The sequence below is a fragment of the Apodemus sylvaticus genome, chromosome 1 (genome assembly GCF_947179515.1).
Source record: "Apodemus sylvaticus chromosome 1, mApoSyl1.1, whole genome shotgun sequence".
Taxonomy (NCBI): Eukaryota; Metazoa; Chordata; class Mammalia; order Rodentia; family Muridae; genus Apodemus; species Apodemus sylvaticus.
The window spans coordinates 103,364,281-103,384,295 of record NC_067472.1 but is presented as its reverse complement, the minus strand read 5'-3'; the positions used below and the strand labels follow the sequence as shown (position 1 = coordinate 103,384,295).

At 44.2% G+C, this 20,015-nt stretch overlaps 1 protein-coding gene across 2 annotated transcripts in view; it reads left to right on the top strand.

Moving 5' to 3' along the window:
- Stim1 (stromal interaction molecule 1) overlaps positions 1-15,119 on the top strand; it is a 182,283-nt gene extending 167,164 nt beyond the window's left edge. The window contains exons 8-13 of one of the 2 annotated variants that reach the window (XM_052156123.1): positions 3,660-3,827; positions 4,359-4,459; positions 4,741-4,976; positions 6,448-6,540; positions 8,556-8,622; positions 13,206-15,119. In XM_052156123.1, the coding sequence (XP_052012083.1) occupies positions 3,660-3,827; positions 4,359-4,459; positions 4,741-4,976; positions 6,448-6,540; positions 8,556-8,622; positions 13,206-13,722 (1,182 nt within the window). In that variant the 3' untranslated portion in view covers positions 13,723-15,119. The remainder of the gene's footprint in view (positions 1-3,659; positions 3,828-4,358; positions 4,460-4,740; positions 4,977-6,447; positions 6,541-8,555; positions 8,623-13,205) is intronic. The other variant, XM_052156124.1, reaches the window with a different exon arrangement.
- Positions 15,120-20,015: the final 4,896 nt, after the last annotated feature.

The window sequence follows — 20,015 nt, the reverse complement described above, 5'->3', positions numbered from 1 at the left end:
CCGTCAGGCTCTCACACTCTGCATCTCCCCAACCTACATTTTTAAGTGAGAAGAGATTCATAAGTCAAATAAATGATCATATAGATATAGATATAGATATAGATATATAGATATAGATATATAGATATATAGATATATAGATATGAGAGAGAGAGAGAGAGAGAGAGAGAGAGAGAGAGCAATATTAAGGAAGTGAAAATTAAAATCACAATGAAATACCATCACAGCTACCAGAATGCCTAAAGTTAAAATGGTCATCCATCATTGATAGCAATATTGATAGGTACAACCCTTGTGAGAAACTATTTAGCATTTTCCTACCCTCTTCTCTACCTCCAGTTCTATAGATCAAACTTAGGCTTTATATGTTAGCAAGTACTCTACCACTGAACTATATTCCAAGCCTTGTTTGATGGTTTCTACTAAAGCTAATACATTAATGCTTTATTACTATATACCCAACAGCAATGAGTGTTTGTGCTCACTAAGAGATACATATTCAAGAACGTCCATAATAGTGTTACTTGTTGTACTGTGTCCTGCAGCAGGCCACCTGGAGAAGGCAGGGAAAAGTCTGAAATGGGGAGTCCACAGTGGTTTCCATCCTCTCTGGGTACCCAGGCACAGTTGGTATACCACCGAGAGAGGAAGTTAGGAACTGGGGGTCCAGGGTCTACCTTTCCACTTAGAATATCTATGTACCAGACAGGAAGTGGGAAGGCAGTATCCTGGATGAACAGGATCTGGCCTCGTTAGAAGGGAGTGCCCAGCACCAAAGGACACTTACTAGAGCAGAGAAAGCCTTGCTCAGGAGTCTTAGTCACAGGTCTTCCATGCAGTGATCCTTAATGAAGCAGCTCTCTGAGACGACCCTTGCTTGTTCATGTTTGGGGAGAACGGGAGATTATATATCTTTTATGGGGAAGGAATACCCAGTTAGGGAAGCTCATTGGCTGAAGGCTTAGGGATATCTAGATACCTCATTAGCATGGAGAAGAACTCCAGGTGTTATGCTATGTGACTAAGTGCCCATAGTCCTTACTGAGGTGTTGTAGTTAAGTGTTCCAGAACAGGTACAGATGCAGGTAGAGAATGGCTCTACTCCTGCTGTCAAATCTCTGAGATTCCTGGAGTTTGAGCTCATTCTGTAGCATGGTCCCACATGCCCTACAGTTACTCATAAAAGCCAAATAAGCAGCTGGGCGGTGGTGGTGCATGCCTTTGATCCCAGCACTTGGGAGGCAGAGGCAGGCGGATTTCTGAGTTTGAGGCCAGCCTGGTCTACAGTGTGAGTTCCAGGACAGCCAGGGCTACACAGAGAAACCCTGTCTGGGAAAAACAAAACAAACAAACAAATGAACAAAAAGCCAAATAAGCTAACAACCCAAGTGATTATCAACAGGAAAATAAAATAAAAAAACAAAACTAGTTATAAATTACCGAGTAGATCATTACTCAGCAATGTAAATCAGCTCTCACCCTAGGATTTCACTTAGGGCCTTCTGTGGGAATGGGACTGTTGATTTTTAACTGATAAGAAATTAAGATGGATCTTATATATAAACCTTATGAAAACCAGGCACTGTAGCTCGTTCCTGTAATGGCAGCACTCAGGAAGTGAGGTAGGAGAACTGACATGAGTCCCAGATGAGCAAGGACTACCTGTATTGAGAAACCAAAACAAAATATATGAGTATTTATGTTCAGTAAGGTGGTGGCCTGTTACTCAAATGACTGTCAAGTTAATAAAAATATGTAATAGGCTTAAAATAAAATGGAAAAAACATTTAAATATTTATTAATTAAAAGAGCTATATTAAATCCCTTACCAATCAACCTATACATTTTATGAAAAATAACTATTTTTAAACTAAAACCAATATTTTTCTTTTTCTTTTTTTTCCAAGACAGGATTTCTCTGTGTAGCCCTGGATGTCCTGGAATTCACTCTGTGAGCCAGGCTGGCCTCAAATTCAAGAGATCTGCCTGCCTCTACCTCCCAAGTGCTGAGATTAAAGGCACTACCATCAATTTAATAATTGGCATATGCAATTTTGTATATTTTTTTAATGTCTTGCTTACAGGGCTGCTATATTCTTTTTGGTGTTTCTGATACCAGCTTTCTTTATAGATTAGGCTGGCCTTGAACTGGGGAGCTTTTATTGCCCCTGTCTCCTGAAGATTGGGATTATTGGCGGGCACCACCACAGCCATCCTACATTCCATTATTAATGTTTATCTTCAGTCGGTTGAAAAAGAAAAGATGCCTTTGATTCCAGCACTTGGGAGGCAGAGGCAGGCGGATTTCTGGGTAAAAAGTCAATTAATAGCAGGCATAGGGGCTCATGCCTGACATCTAAAAACTCAGAGGAGGTAGAGGCAGGAGGAGCAGAAGTTCAAGACCAACTTTTTCTACTTAGTAAATTCAAGGCCACCCTGAGCTTCATGGAATCTTTCCTTAAAAAACTAAAACAGGATTATAGAGATGGGTTAGTAGTTAAGAGCACAAGCTCCTCTTCCAGAGGACTGGGGTATGTGAATCTGTGCACAGGTGCCTACAGAGCCAGAAGCATCGGCTCCCTTTGGAGCTGGACTTATAGGAAGTTGTGAGCTACTACTGCATGACTGGGGTATGTGAACTACCTGTGTGCAGGTGCCTCCAGAGGCCAGAGGCCAGAGGCCAGAGGCATCGGCTTTCTTTCCCCCCCCCCCCCCATCGTTTCAAAGCTTTATTATAGAGAAATAGGAAAAGAAGAGACAGAGAAGAGAGGAAGAAAAGATAGAGGGGTGAGAGCTGGCCATGACCACATGGAAAGAGGGGAGAAGAGTGGGAAGAGAGGGGAGACAGGGAGACAAGAGAGGATAAGCATAAGGGTAAGGAAGAAAGAGCAAGAGGGCGTCGGCTTTCTTTGACTATGGAGTTACAGGCAGTTGTGAGCTACCTCACTTGGTGCTGGGAACGGAGTCTTCTGCAAGAACACTATTCACTCTTAACTGCTGATCCCTCTATGCATCCCTCAGAATTAGATTTTCAACCATGTGCTGTGCCTACCACATTGTGATTTTTTTTTTAATTTAGTTTTTTTTTAAGGGGTGTGGGTATTTGGTTTGATCTTTGCCTGTATACCCCATGTGTGCCTGGTGCTCAAGGAGATTAGAAGAAGGTGTTAGATTCCCTGGAATTGTTGTTACAGATGGCTGCAAGCTGCCATGTGAGTGCTGGGAAGTGAGCTCTTACCTGTGTGTCCCTCCAGCCCACACTGTGGTGTCCTGAGGCCCACAGGCAGACCCCAATTTACAATAAGATTATTCAGTAGCAGATAGACTCCTGAAGAGACCAAGAAAGCTGGCTGAGACTGGCTGTTTGACCAGGAGAATAAGCTAATGTGATAGCAGAGAGTGTTGTGGAGAAATAAAAAAAAAAAAGGTCTCCATTTGCATTCTGCTTGGCACTGTTGACAGTGTGATCTCAAGTAGGCTGCTTTTCTTCTCTGTGCTTACTTCCTTGTATGTGAAATTCAGAGAACAGTCTTTGTCATTTCTTCCTTTTGCAAGAATTGTAAAGCAGATATGGACTCAGAGTTGTGAGGCATCGCACAGCCGTGTTGGAGAGGATGTTAATGCTAGCAAACAGACTCACATGCTCATGCTGCCCATAGGTTCGGGAGGCCTTGAGGAAGGCAGAGAAGGAGCTGGAATCACACAGCTCATGGTATGCTCCTGAGGCCCTTCAAAAGTGGCTGCAGCTGACGCACGAGGTGGAGGTGCAGTACTACAACATCAAAAAGCAAAATGCGGAGAAGCAGCTGCTGGTGGCCAAGGAGGGGGTGAGGCCTGCTGTCCTGTGGGCTTCCTTTGCCCTCCTCTCCCCTCCACACCCTCTTCTTTTTTATGCCCCTCCCCATCTCTGCTTTGCCCTGTCCCTCCCTTTGAGTGAAGAGATAAATGGGCAGTGAAGTCTGTTTCTTTTTCTAATGTACTCTGCTTAATAGTGTACTGAAGTTTGTGGAGGAGGGACTGAGGGTATAGGGTGCTCTGCCCTGCCTTCTGGGTATGATAAAGCAAGTGGGAGGGGGAGAAGGAAGGCTTTCCTGCTGAGACAGGCTGCCAAGGGACCAGAGGTCCTTCTGGGGCTTGACTAAGGCTGGAGCCTTTTATTCATGCTTCTTAGCAGGTTCCTGAGGTCTGCCCACTTCCTCCCCTTGCCTTACTTCTCACTTTGCTCCTTTCCTCTTTCTCTTCCTTCTCCTGTGAAGCTTAAGTTGTGTTAGGAGGCCAGGGACCCAGACATGGGAAGGTCTCATTTCTTCCAATCATGAACCCATACTGTCTTTTTGTTGGGGGCTTTATCTTGGCAGGCTGAGAAAATAAAAAAGAAGAGAAACACGCTTTTTGGTACCTTCCATGTGGCCCACAGCTCTTCCCTGGATGATGTGGATCATAAAATCTTAACTGCTAAGTAAGTAGCACCAGTTATCAGCTCCAGCAATGCTAATACCATCCTTAGAGATTGAGGTTATGTGAGGCCTTCTAACCCCAGTCCCATCTCCTCACAATAGAGTGACAGCTCTGGTCTCCTACCCCAGCTCTGATCCAGCTTCCACTTTGCGCTTAAGTTTATGATTTATTGTGGTCTTATTCATACATACACCTACCCCAGTTTGTTCCTCTCAAAAGTGATCTTGTTCTTATTGGGGCTTCCACACGGTCCACACCTGCAGTTCTTTCTTCTGACTTCAGGCAAGCACTGAGTGAGGTGACTGCAGCACTGAGGGAGCGCCTGCACCGGTGGCAGCAGATCGAGATCCTCTGTGGTTTCCAGATTGTCAATAACCCTGGCATCCATTCCTTGGTGGCTGCTCTCAACATTGACCCCAGCTGGATGGGAAGCACCCGCCCTAACCCTGCTCACTTCATCATGACTGACGATGTGGATGATATGGATGAGGAGATTGTGTCGCCCTTGTCCATGCAGTGTAGGTGACTTCTTTGTAGGGGTGAGCAAGGGGTAGCCTTTGGTGGGCAAGAAGAGACATCTACCACAGCAGGTGGGGAAGATAACTAGGAAAGACATAGCTCCTTCATTGGTTAATAAAATAATTTGCATTAAGATATTTCTTTATAGCTGCCCTTTTGGTGGTTTCTCCTTGCTATATGCCCTCTCTGTCCTGTATCTGTGTGTATCTTTCTTTACTCTGTTTTTCTGTTTAGTCCTCCTTTTTTCTTCCCCATGTTGTCTACCTTTATTAAAAAATAATCTTTAGAAACTTTTTATTTATTGTATGAAATAATATTCATTTGGACTATTTGTGTTTATTTATTTTCACTTTATGTTTCTTGTTCCTAATTACTAAAGCAGGTGAATAGAATGATGTCTTTTTTCCTTCCCTTTCTGTGTGAGAAGCCCATATAGTAGCAGTCCTTTAAGTGTTCCATCCCTAAAGCCTCTGAGCTGGAAGGCATTCTTGCTCAGGAGAGAATCCCTTACAAGTGTGTCTGGCTGTCCACTGAACTTGGACTCCCCTGCTCCCATCACTGTCCTGGTTCTTTCTTATTTTCCCCAAAGGTGATGAGAACTTTATAGAAGAGAGCTAAAGGGATGGCATTCTGTGGGAATGCTTTAGTGATTCCCTTCTGGTCCATGGCTAAATTTTTATTTGGATAGGAGATTAATTTAGCTAAATAAATTAGGCATATCAGTGGTAAAGGTGTTATCTTGAGCCCATACCATACCAGCACAGAGGGGATTGAAGGGCTGGTTTAGGGTCTCATTCCCCTGCCTGCCCTGAAGGCTAAGTTCTTTAATCAGGCTGAATTCATAATTCAGACAGAAGTTTATTTGTAAATGTTCTTTTTAAGGGGCTGAGCCTGGATCTTGCTATAAAGTCCAGGCTAACCTTGAACTTTTGATAATTTTCCTACTTCCCAGCCTACCAAGTAGTAAAATTATAGACATGTAAGACCATGTAAAATTTTTCAATAGTACTTTGCCCCTGGCCAAGCCTCTTTGTCTCCTTGATGTCATATCTTTTTTGTTTTGGTTTTGGTTTTTTGAGACAGGATTTCACTATGTTACTTTGGCTGGCCTAACTCTCTCTTTAGCCCTGGCTGGCCAGAACACCATGCTGGCCTCAAACTCATGAGATCTACCTGCCCCTGCCTCCCAAATGCTGGAATCAAAGGTGTGTGCCACCATGCCTTGCTTGATCTGATATCTTGCTAGGTCTTTAGTCAAAGGCTTGACAAGGTTTGGATCATTAATAGGCAAATCTGGATCCTAACTTATTGATCTAAAGGCTCCTATGTTCTCTAGGTTAGGAAGAAGCTTCATTAGCTCTGAGCTATGCATTCCCTGTCCCCAGATCTTGCTGTATCCCATTGATAGACAGGCCAAAACCCTTCATAAATCAGATTCTCTTCTCCTTTTGGCCTGGCTGTTGACCCTAGATGCTGCCTGGCTGATGGGGCGTAGGTTCAGTGACCGCTCTCTCTGCTCTACATCCGCCGGCTCGGATGATCAGTCCCTCTGGAAATACCCGGGTTTGAGGAGCCCCTTTGGGGCTTTTGTTTTTCCGAATTTTGGAACTAAACCAACACTCCTATCCAATGGGCCCCTTCTGTTGCCTGCCTCACACCCCTGCCTGCTCCCTCTGTCCCCTCAGCACTGTCCTTACTAACTGAAGGGAGGGGTCCGGAGGTGAGAAGAATCAGCCTGTTCATCTGAGAGCTGGAGAGAAGACATCCATGGTGATGAATAGCTTGGGCTTTTCCCTTCAGCCCAGCCACACGAATGGCCTGCTAGTAGCGGACCTTCTTCCCGCTGGCCTGGGAGGGAAAACAAGGAAAAGAACTTTCCTCTTGGTTTCTTCTTCATGTTTCTTCCCTTTTCTCCCCATTTCTACTTTCTTTTTCTCTCCTTCCCTTCCTATTAAAGGCTTCTTTTCTTTCAAGCATTTTATGCTTTGAAAGCTGCCAGCTGTAGAAGCCCTGCTGCCTAACTCTCCGTCACTATAGGATTGTGTTCTCTCCGTGGCTCGGCCTTATACAGCTCTGCCACCCTAGTACCTCTGACTTTCTCTAACTTTTAAGGAATAAATGTCTTTTTGATTTTTAAGTTGGAGCTGGGATTGAGCCTAAAAACATTCTCTGGCACATCCCTAGGTTACCTGGTGCCAGGTCAGAGTGATAATTATCTTACAAGAGTCTGGTTTGCAGCACTGATTTAGGCCACCATTGTTTATGTACATATTAGAGGAAATCTGGAAAGGGAGGGAAGCATGAACAGTAGCATTAGAAAGGCACGCAAAGCCTCATTGCATCTGGATACTTTTTCATGCATTTTTTTGTCAACTTAAACAAAGATTTTACTTTTATTTGAAATTATGTGTATGTGTATAAGTTGACTTTGGATTTATTACATATAACGACCCATATGGTATTTCGGAGTCACTATGTAGAAGTCTCAGAACAACCCCTCAGGATTTTACAAAGGTAGATTTTAATGGAAATGGCTTAGTGTCCCAGCTAGGAGTAGAAAGGCTTGGGTTCAAACTCTAGCGTTTCATGTTCCAAAGTTCAAGGCTAGATCATAAAATACTTCATCTTTCTTCATCTCTTGGAACTTTTTGTTTGTTTATTTTTCTTTTTAAATTATTTATTTATTTATTTATTTATTTATTTATTTATTTTTACTTATTATATGTAAGTACACTGAGGCTGCCTTCAGACACACCAGAAGAGGGCGTTAGATCTCATTACAGATGGTTGTGAGCCACCATGTGGTTGCTGGGGATTGAACTCAGGACCTTCAGAAGAGCAGTCAGTGCTCTTACCTGCTGAGCCATCTCTCCAGCCCTGTTTATTTCTCTAAAACAGAGTCTTACTATATAGCTTAGCCTAGCCTGTAGTTCACTTTATTGTCTGCTGGCTTCTAACTCATAATCTTCCTTCCGCAGTCTGTCAAGTGCTGAGATTTACAGTTATGTCCCATCACACCCAGCTCCAGAATATTTTAATAAGTGTCTTTCATGTTATTAAAATCTTTTTTATAAGTATCACTTTTAATATTTCTGTTACCTACCGGAAAATAGATTCTTATTTTTTTCATTACTCTGCCTTTATGCATGCTTCCATGCAACAATTAATAATAATTCAATGAACATGCTTGTGTACAAGTCCTTGTCTGTGTTGTGAATTATTTTCTGAGGTTGGCTAAAAAGAAAGGCTGGTTCTTGGTGCTCTCCCGGACCTTGCTCCTAGTCCCTCCTCTACTGTCCTGCCTGTGTCCTCCCACTAACTGCCTTGCGACTTCCCTTCATAGTGACATTGGCCTTAGGTCTCCTTCTACTGAAGTTGCCACTAAAATTGCCCCAGGCCCCTTATCTACAATTTCCCATCCTTTCAGGTCCCATGGGGGGGGGGCGGGGTTCTGGGGGTGTTGTCCTTGGGTATCAAAGGTCCAGAGAGGTGTCTAGCAGGCACATCTTTATGGGTACCTGCTTGTCTGCTCCCAACTTGGGTGCCCAGTCCTTATTTTCTCTTTATTCTCCTTGCAGCCCCCAGCCTGCAGAGCAGTGTCCGACAGCGCCTGACGGAGCCACAGCTTGGCCTGGGATCTCAGAGGTTGGTAGAGGGTGAGGCTGGCCACTTCTTGACGAGCCGGGTATCTCTGCGGCGAATGCGTAGCCTTTCATCTGGACAGTCTTTCACTTCTGAAGGCCACGGGACCAGCCCTCCATCTGCCTCTGCTTCTTCTTCCTGCTCCTCTTCCACTACCACCATCGCTACCACCACCACCTCCACTACCACCACAACCATCAACACCGTCCATGTTCACCCTGTTTATTATCACCACAGTACTTCCTATTTCCTCCAGATGGATCCCTACCCTGACCCAACCCCTTCTGACAACATCGCTGTGATGTCTGGGCAATCAGAGAGCTTGGGGTATCAGCTATCTCTCTTCTCTTTCTTCCTTCCCTTCCTCTGCCTGCTGCCTGCTGCTGCTTGTTCATCTCTGGGAGGTATGGTGGGGAATCTTTCCCTGTCCTTTCCTTTCTCAGTTGAGAAGATTCCTTATTTAGGTCAGCTTAATTTCCTACACCTGTCTTCCCTTTGCTGTTTGGGGTTTTCTCTGAAAATGAGTAACAGTCCTCTTCCCTCATGATCCTATATCACTTGTTTAAATTATGCACTTTTAGATCAGTCATTTCATTTCCTTTATTCCTAAAACATATATTCGGTGCGTGGCACTTCTGAATATGGGGTGATAGATGGTAAGATTCAATCCCAGTCTCCATGACCTATGTCTTGCTTGGAAAAGGCACACAAATAAACTGCAACAAGTTCCTAAGTGCTCTGGGGTCCTGAGGAAGGAGGAGTGACTAACAGGGTGTACCTAGGTGGAGTGCTTTACAAAAGAGATGAAATTTTTGTTGAGGCCCTGTACATAGAGAAAGAAAACGGGTGTTTTGGCTTGAGGAAATGTTTTGTGCAGAGGAATGGAGGTGCAAGAACATATGATATATTTGAAGTGAAAACACTGCATATGTGTTGGAGAAGGAGTGGCCAATGAGGTCAGAAGGATGCAAATGTCAGAAAGGCTATTGGTTTGGCCTTTATCATTTTAGAAATGGACCACCATACAAGGGTTTCTGAATGAAAGCGACTTGGCTATACTTCCATTTTTGAGGACTTGGGGTAGCTACAAGTGCTTGCTGATAAGCTTGATGACCTGAGTTGAACCCAAGAGCTCACATGGTAGAAGGAAAGAGCCAACTCCTGGAAGTTGCCCTCTGACCTCTGCATCTGTGCCATGTGCATGTGTGTAAACACACAGAATAAATAAGTGTAATAAAATAAGGATTAAAATCTTTACATTTTATAAATAACATTTTAGTGGCCTGTATGCAGAAAGGCTAGGAAGACTAAGGAATTTGAGGCACTGCAGTATAGCACACTTGGGGAGGTACTGAGGCCTTGGCTTGAGAAGATTTCACTTTTAACTGGCCACAAGGTACAGAAAGAAGAATCTAGTTTGATACCTAGGTATCTAGCTTGACTGAGTAAATGAGTACAGCTTCATGGAATTACAGTACAGGAAAAGGTATACAGACTTGGAAATTTGGGACAAGAAAAATTAAGCAGGAATTAAAATACTTATTTGTTAGAGTAGGCAGTTAAGGCCCTGGAAGGATCATTTTTTTCAGGCTGCAGAGATACTTAGAGCAGAGCACAGACTCTTCATTCAAAATGTTTGTTCTTCTGAAAGGTCTTAGTAAGTGACTTCAAAGAGCTGAATTTCTCCTCAGCCTGGTTTGGCAACTCATTGCCTTTCCCTGCTAATATATCAAAATGTTAGGCAAGGATCAGAGGTTGATCTTATATGGAACAAGCTTAGGACTAAGAAGGATCTCACCTTTGGAAGTAGCTCTCATCACTGAAATTGTGACTATGGCTTGGTCCTGGTCGCCAAGCTGCAGCCTGCTTACTCTGTTGATTGCTTTTGATTCAGCCTCGTCTCTCTGCCTCTGCTTCATGAACCTGGATAGTTATCCTTGAGAGATGTCCCTTTAGCTTCCACAAAGGGACTGTCCTTACTAGGACTATTACTGAGCAGGGTTGCCCATGTTCACTCACGTCATCATTTTCTTCTGCAAGTGTGGGAAGAGAGACTGCTCCTCCCAGTACTTATGGAGAGGACTTGGATGGTTCGGGGAAGTTAGGGGTTTCTGGGATTCCATGCTCAGAGGCCTAACCCCAGGGCAGTGGGGAGGAAGGGTGGGCAGTACCTGCATTCACCTGGCCTGTTCACTGCTTAATTTTCTTTTGCACCATGCACCAGAGGATCATCTCTAAAGGCAAACAGGCTCTCTAGTAAGGTTAGTAGTTTGGGATGGGAGTTCAAGGCAGCTTAGCCTTGTGGGGGGATAGCTCTGGCCTAAAAGGTCTCAGAAATTCAGGGAGGGAAGGCGAATATACTGTAATGGGCATTTCCCCTCTTTTATCTACTAAGGCTTTCTCCTAGATCCTTATCTTTTTGTGGGATTCTTAGCTTTTAACTGATGAGGGAGACATGGAAGGATAAAACTCAAGAGCAAGTTCAGGACTATGGGTCAGAAAAAGTGAGGCTGGGAAGTTCATATCCTTTCCTTGGTGTATGAAGATCTTTTCCTTGGTGTATGAAGGTAGAAATTCCTAGGCTCTTGCCTCCTCAGTTTAAAAAAGCTTCCACTTTTAGTGTGGATTCTTGGAATATCTTGGAATTTTCTTAGTGATATGTGTTTATGTGGAGGATTGTTATGTGCTTAGAGAAACAAGGACATTTTTCAAATGTTTAAGGTGTAGGCCTGGCTGGCCTCAAACCTGCTCTGTAGCTAAGGGTAATCTTGACTTTATGCTCCCCCTGTTTCTACTTCCCAATTGTTGGGAGTAGAGGTGTGGTACCATATCCACCCAGCCTCGGGTTTAGGGCAGTTTTCTGCCTTAGCCCTCCAAGTACTAGAATTACAGATGTGCACTTGGTGAAGACACATTTAGATAGAAGCAAGGACCGGTGTCAGATATATGAGGACAAGTGGGAGCCTGAGTATTTATAAGACCAGATCATGTGGCTGAAACAGTGTCTTTAGAAGTAGAATTGGAGCTAGCATTGTCTTCTTTCAGTTACCAAGCCCTTGGAAGGTCAACTGGCCGTGGAGTTGCTACTAGTTAGTTGTTCCCTGAGAAAGAAACCTATACTAGCTGTGAGCCAACCCCTTTTGGATGTTTCAGGAGGCTGGCACCCTTCCTAACCTTGACCCTCAGCTTCCTTATCTAGTCCTGTGTTTTCTTTCCTTCTAACTTAGAGGTTTGTACCTTTCCTTTGACCTTCCCCTCTGCCTTTGTAGTGGGCTTTCAGGCCTCTGGGAAAGTGAAGGAGAGTTTTAATATTGATAGGGGGACCCTAATAGACACCTCTTCATTGTAAAGAAAGGAGCTATAGCATCTGGGGTTGGTTTATGGACTTCTTAGGCTTGGCCAAGCCCTTAAAGGGTTTTTAGTCCCTGAACTAGACTCTGTGTATGTCCAATGTATAATGGCATGACCCTACAATTCAGACCTTCCAAGAAAGCCTCTCGTGACTGCTCTTCATATTGGCCTTCCAGGTTGGCTGGGTTCATTGCCTTTACTTCTGCAATACTTTGCAGTTTTGCAAGTGCTTTGTTAAGATTTTGTTCTTTCGGACAGTCTTGTAAATAACTAGTTTAATACCATCTTTATTGGGTAAAAATTGTAGCTCAGCAAAGTTAAATGACTTACCTAAGATCACACAGAAGGGTCTAGAGTTCTTCTCAACCCCAGTACCTTAGAGGCCAGTGTTCTATCTTCCTATGCCTCTCTACATTCTCCCTGACAGCAGAGCTCTGAAACAAACCCTGCACTTCCTTTTTTTAATTTTAATTTTGCAGAACTTCTATAAGTGTCCACTTATAAATTCTGTAAGACGGTAGGAAGAGGCAACATCTTGGCCTTTGGGATGAATGAGGGGATTGTTTGCAAGGCTGTTCTAACCATCTCCTCCCCAGCCTTGGTCAGGCCTGCTGACTGCATGTTCTGTTCTTTGGATCCTGGCCCAGACTGCATGTATCCCAGGTGTGGTAGAGTACGTGTGTGTTGGGGGAGGCATGGAAAACATGATTTGGAGCAACATGCAGCTTCTATGGTAGCTTAGGGTTGAGTCCTAAGAAACTTTGGCAGCCATGGGAAGGCGGATTATTAAAGAGGATGCCTATGGAATTTGAGCCTATGGTTTATATCAGTGTAGCACCTTGGGATTCAGCAGGGATCAGGGCCAGCCATTGCAAAGCTATTTGCCTGATGATGATGCTATATAATGACATTTGTTTTTATTTCTTTTTGTTTGTCTCTTCTCATTATTGTTCCCTTTCTCCTATTTCTACCCTCTTTTCTTTATAAACCTATTTTCCTCCTTTTCTTCTCCAACCTGTCCCTGTTTCCTAACCTGTCCCCTCTTACCTGATGATTTGCTCAACTCTCATTACTCATTCTTCTTTCCTTTCTATCCTCTTTTCCCTGCTATCTGTTTCTTTCTCTTCATTTTTATGCCTATCTTTGCCTTCTCAACATTTTCCCTCTTTCTTCTGCACCTTTTTCCATTTCCCTGTATTCTATGTTTCTTTTTCTTCTTTGTCCTATATCTCCAGGGATTTGACCCATTCCGATTCGGAGTCCTCCCTCCACATGAGTGATCGCCAGCGTGTGGCCCCCAAGCCTCCTCAGATGGGCCGTGCTGCAGATGAGGCTCTCAATGCCGTGCCTTCCAATGGCAGCCATCGGCTGATTGAGGGGGTCCATCCAGGATCTCTGGGGGAGAAGCTGCCTGACAGCCCTGCTCTGGCCAAGAAGACATTACTGGCGCTGAATCATGGCCTAGACAAGGCCCATAGCCTGATGGAGCTGAACCCCTCAGTCCCACCTGGTGGTTCCCCACTTTTGGATTCTTCCCATTCTCATAGCCCCAGTTCCCCAGACCCAGACACACCATCTCCAGTTGGGGACAACCGAGCTCTGCAGGGTAGCCGAAACACACGAATTCCCCACTTGGCTGGCAAGAAGGCTGTGGCTGAGGAGGATAATGGTTCTATTGGTGAGGAGACAGACTCTAGTCCAGGCAGGAAGAAGTTTCCCCTCAAAATTTTTAAGAAGCCTCTTAAGAAGTAGGTAGAATAGGGTAGTAGTGTTGAGACAGCCTGTCCTTCCCTGGGTCTTCTGCCTTCACCTCCCTTCCTTCCTTTGAGATATCTGACCCCTAGAGTGGGGCACAGAGGGGCTGGCCCAAGGGCCTGGGCACTGTACATACCTGCCCCGCTCATCCTTGGTCCTTCATCATTATTTATTAACTGACCACCATGGCCTGCCTGTCCGGAAACCCTTCCAACCATGGACTGCTGCTGTCACATCCTCTCCACTTCAGTGCATGTCTTAGTTGCTGTCCCCTCAATTCCCACTCCACTTTTGGGGTCCAGCTTTTGTCTCCGCTGTCCCAGTTTTGAGGTTTGGTTTTTGTTTCTGTCTCCTGCTTTCAGGCTCCTCTCCCATTACTCCCCAACGTTCCTAGCAGTTGTGGGGAAGATAGGAGGAGTAACTTCTGACACCTGTACCTCAGATCTATTCATCCTACTCACAATCATTCTGCTTACTCCAGACTGGGCCAAGGTCCTGATCTCTGGGTTTGTTCTATGGAAGTGTGGTGGACCGGAGGGAACCTCATCCTGGAGCTCCTTTGGACCTCCAGGGCTCCATTCAGGGAGTAGAACCAACTCCCAGGGAACAAGTCAGCAGAGTTTTAAAGAGAGACCAGGCTTGTGATTGTTGGGAGAGACTTCTCTTCGTTGGAGGATGAGTAGATGCCAAAGCTGTGGGCTCTAAGGCAGTTGCCATTTCTCTCTTGCCCTGCCCACATCTGCCTTCCTCTTACCTCGGCTCCCCTATATTGTAGGAGTGTATCTCTTAAGAGGTGCTGCCCTGAAGCTCCTCAAGTGTCAATACTACTGGGGCTCAGGACAACTGGCTCCCTTGGCTATGGGAGCCACAGTCATGACACAGGGCTCTTGTGGAGCCCTGGGCAAGGATGTTGTATTTGAACCAAAAGACAAACAGTTTTAAAGTAAAAAATAAAAATAAAAATAAAAATAAAAAATAAATCTCCTGAATTTCCCAAGTGCCTGCACAGCATCCTCCCTTTGTCAGACTCCATTTTCGTATTACTGCACAGCCTGGGCCACAGTTGGTCTGGGGACGGGGTGGGGAAGGAAGACGGACTGTATGTGAAGGCTGCTGTGTGACCACTTCTCCCCCACGCCTCCCACCTTCCAGACAACGCTCTCCTTTACCTGTTTTTGCTATGGCTGTAAAGGTATTTTTCCCTCTGCCCCATTCTGTCATGCCTTTACCCTGAGTTCCTAATTTGGGCCTGGGTTGGGTGCAGCTGGGGCTGGTCTTAGGTGGGTGCTAGGCTGTAGACTGCCTTGGTGCCCCCTGGACACCCTCACATGGGTTTTTCTGTGTTATTTTCATAAGATTCTTTGAAGTCCAATAAAGCATGTAGGAGATTTTAATCTTTTCTGGCTGTGACTCTTATTGTGTCCCTGTGGCTTAACAAATGGGATTAAAAGATTGGTGAACCAGTGGGTTAGGGCACTGACTTCAAACCTTACAGGCTTGAGGTTCTTTTTTCTTTTTTTCTTTTTTCTTTTTTTTTTTTTTTCTTTTTGGTTTTCTGAGACAGGGTTTCTCTGTATAGCCCTGGCTGTCCTGGAACTCACTCTGTAGACCAGGCTGGCCTGGAACTCAGAAATCCGTCTGCCTCTGCCTCACAGGTGCTGGGACTACAGGCATGCGCCACCACGCCCGACTCAGACTTGAGTTTCAACTCTGAAACCCACATGGTAGAAGGAGAGAACCAGCTCTGAAAGTTGTCCTCTAATTTAATTTCTACACACATGTTGTGCTGTGCATGCATAAGGAGAGGTACAAAAAATACATTTTCTCACCCTGCCCCAAGACAGGTTTTCTCTGTATAGCCCTGGCTGTCCTGGAACTTGCTCTGTAGACTGGTAAATAGAATTGGGGAGTTCTACCCCACCTGAGATCATTTAATTCCCAGATAAAGGACACATAACATGTGTCCCAAGCCCATAAAACTGAAGGGTCACCTACCTCTCTTCTACCCAGCTATAGGCTGTAGACATTTTAATGTAATCAATAGTTTTAAATTAAGGATCAGGGTTACATAGCATCACTTGGTGTACATGAGGATCTGAGGCAGGGACCACGAGGAGGGAAGAACAGAGAGGTAAAGAGAAAAGACACCATGGGATAAGGGACTGTGAGAACTGATCATGAGGGCTGGACTGTCAGAGTAAGAGCAGACAAGGTAGAACATGGCGAGTTATAACAAGGGGTTTTTGACAGGGTTTCCTCATCCCTGAGGGAATCAGACCCTAGTATTTAGCATTAAATACATAGCCCAGCTTAAATAAATTAGTGTTTTGAAAAACATAAAAGGGTCAGGCTGTGGTGACACACACCTGTAATCCCAGCACTTGGGAGACAGAAATAGGTGGATCTCTGTGTTTGAGGCCAGCCTGGTCTACAGAGTAATTTCCAAGACAGGGCTATACAGAGATACCCTGTCTTGGAAAACAAAACAAAACAAAACCAACAAAAAGCAATGACAACAACAAAAACAAAAGGGATAAAGAGACTATTCTTCATTTGCCCAGGGTGAATGAAACTTCAATGTCTCTGGTTGAGAAATACCTAATAAAATACAGAATTTGGTGAAGATGTTAGTATGATCATGTCTCACACAATGTTTGGCATTCAGTTTTATTAAATAAACTGGATAGTCCTACATCTTTTTGTTTTTCTTTTTTTAAAAAAAAATCTGAGATAGGGTCTTATGTATTCCAAGCTGACCTTGAACTCATCATGCAGATGAGTCTGCCCTTGTATATATGCCACTCTACCCATTTGACAATACTATTTTTGAATCATCTTCAATAGTTCAAATGTGTACCACAACCTCTGTGTGGAAGTCAAAGGACAACTTGTAGGAGCTGGCTTTCTCCTCTGTAGATCCTGGGGTGTTGGACTCTGATTGTCAGGCTTAGTGGTAAATGATTTACCAACATTTCAATGGCCCTGCCGCCCCTGCCCCTTTATAGCATATAGTCCTTGAAGAAAATACTGAGGTTTATATTGGCATCTTCATGTATGAGTAACATGTTTGAATAGCATGATCTTTGATATTATTCACGTCTCCTCTCAACCAAATTCATCCTTGGGTCCACAAACCTATCATCTTGGTTTCTCTGCATTTCAAAAGAAATGAGGAAACAAATTGGTAAAGGGAAATGGATTTATTCATAGTTTTGTCACTGGGGAGAAAAAATAACTCAGTCCTTTTTTCTAGTGTACTTGTAGCCTTTACAGTTTATAGACATGAGACAAAGTCTCAGTTTAAACTATGAGACACAGGCAGGAAGGTATGCAGCCTTGTCTGTGAGGTGCACCTCCTCTGGGTGTTGGAGGAGATCACTATTGTCTGTGTTGGCGCAGTTCTCAGCAGTTCTCTGTTAGCGTGGAGAGACAAAGACCTCCCTCTCTTTAGAATTTAGAATATTTCTGAATTTTTCCAGGGTGCTAACCCATTCTCAAGTACAAAGTCACTGCTACATCAGTGGTCCTCAGCTTGACCAAAGTTCAAACTGAGGGTCTGTATTAAGCAGGAAGGGACTTCCTGGAGAGAAACACTTCTCTCAGAGCAGCCTCGAATGCCTATTACAGGGAGTTTTTAAAGACCAAGAACACAGAAAAACTACATACTGTTTGGCAGTTGCAGGGGGAAGCAAGCAGTTTAACAAGAGCTAAGAATATGCAGTTTGCTGGAGCATTTTGACCCTGAGTTTCTACAACAGGATTGGATGCTTTCCAATGGGACTTTTCAAGGAGAGAGTAGAAACCAAAGATGGCTTCAGCTGAGACAAAATGGAGAAACTTTTACCCTATTATACTCTCTTCCTCTTTCCAAATAGACCCTGAGTTTTGACCCTGAGTTTCTACAACAGGATTGGATGCTTTCCAATGGGACTTTTCAAGGAGAGAGTAGAAACCAAAGATGGCTTCAGCTGAGACAAAATGGAGAAACTTTTACCCTATTATACTCTGTTCCTCTTTCCAAATAGTGTCTCTCCCTGGTTTTTTATTATTATTTACGCTTTCATACAATATATTTGAACCACAGCTCCCCGTCTTTCCACTCCTTCCATTCTCCCCCTAACTCCCCTCTCCTGCCATCCACTCCTCCATTTCCATTCAGAATAAGAAAGCACCTCCCAGGGATATAAAGCATAGCAAGATTCAGTAAGAATAGGCACAGATCCACTTATCAAGGTTGTTCAAGGCAACCCAGTAGCAGGAAAAGGGTCAGATATTCCCCAACTCCTACTGCTAGGAGCCTCACAAAAACACCAACCTAACAACATACATGCAGAGGACCTCGTAGGCTCTATGCTTGCTGCTTCAGTCTCTGTGAGTCCCCCTGAGCCTGTTTAGTTGATTCAGTGAGCCATGTTCTCCTGGCCTCCTCCACCCCTGCAATTACTTTTCTAAGCTCTGAAGGGAGAGATCTATGGAGACCTCCAGTTCGGGCTCTCTTTCTCTGTCTGATGTTTGACTATGGGTTTTTACATCTGCTCCCATCAGCCGCAGAAGGAATCCTCTCTGATGACTGGGCTAGGCACTGATCTAGATAGAGTTTTGGCAGTTGGCCCAAGTTTGGGTTTTTTGTTTGTTTTTATTTTTTAGGTCTGTATTCCACATTAGAAAAAAACCCACAATATTTGTCTCTATGAGCTTGGCTTATGATGATCTCCAGTTCCATTTTCTAGCAAATGATATCTTTTTCTCCTAACATCTGAGTAACAGTTGTGTACCCATATCATATTTTCCCCCTGGATAACCCTGGTCCTCTGGCTTCTTGTAGGATTTCCTATGATGTGTCAGTTTTGGGTAGAGATGGACAGCTTCTGGAGGGTACAAGAAAAACAAAATGAAAATTTTTAGCAAAAGAATGTCCATACATTATTTTATTAAGATCAGTCTGTATGACCAAAATTAATTTTTATATTTGTCTTGAATAGGTTTAATATTCAAGTACTTTAACTATTCCTTCCTTTTTTCACCTAGCCTTTCCCCCACCTTGTACTGAAAATGGATTTTTTCCACCTCACATATCATATGTTATGTTTTTCCCTTGTCTCCTTCCAGTTGCTCCCCATCTGGGTCCTGCCTCCTTTTGTCTCTCGTTAGAAAACAAACAGGTTTCTAAGGGATAATAATAAAATATAATAAAAGAAAACTGGCACATCCGTACTGAACAAAACCAACAGAAGAAAAGAACCCAAGAGAAGGAACAAAAATCAGAAATCCATTTGTTTGCATACTCAGGAATCCCATAAAAACACTAATTTGGAAGTTAGGCAGGCCCTGGGCATGCTGCCTCAGTCTCTTGGGTTTGTATGAGCAGAGAGAGCCTTGATTCTTTGGTGGTCTCCTTCCCACTAGGCTCTTACACACTTTCTTCCTCCTTTTCTGTGCCTGCCGCCCCCTCCAGTCATGAGGGGAGGGATTTGACAGAGACGTCCCTTAGGACTGAGTATGTCTTCGTCTCTGCATAATGTCTGGCTGTTTTCACTTATTAATGTGTTTGGTTACCAATGCCATACCACATCAAGGAGACAACTACCTTATTGCTGATCCTATCTCTACCACCATCCACAAAACTGTAAAAGCAAATGGATCGTGGTTCTTCATAAGAGTTTCGCAGTACCCCTATTTCTGTAAGGCTGAAATTCAAATATCTTCTGTCTAGCCCTACTCTTTAATTCAGGAGTATAGACCTAAGAGCCCTGGGCTTCCTATCTGCTTCTTATTTGCGGGTTGTAGGCTTTAGTGCAATCCAGAAGAAAATCTTGGGGTTTCCATAATGTAAAATAGAAAAAAAAATAGAGAGGGAGAGAGGGAGAGAGGGAGGAAGGAAGGAAGGAAGGAAGAAAGGAAGGAGGGAGGGAGGGAGGGAGGGAGGGAGGGAGGGAAGGAAGGAAGGAAGGAAGGAAGGAAGGAAGGAAGGAAGGAAGGAAGGAAGGAAGGAAGGAAGGAAGGAAGGAAGGAAGGAAGGGTTTTGGATGTCTGGATGGTTTTTTGTTTGTTTGTTTTAGGAAAGAAAAAGTACTCGTGGGCGATTTGCTTGCCCACATCCAATATGGCGGCAGGAGAACTCGGTTCCCGCTGGTCCGCTTTCACCCAATGTGGTTGAGAGGAGCGCAGACTCCAGGGCTTTGCCCACACTCGATATGGCGGCCAAGGGACTCGTATGCTCACTTTCTACTGCTCTGTTTCCGCCCATTCAACTCCCGGCGTTGAAACGTAAGAACGTCATTCGAATTCCG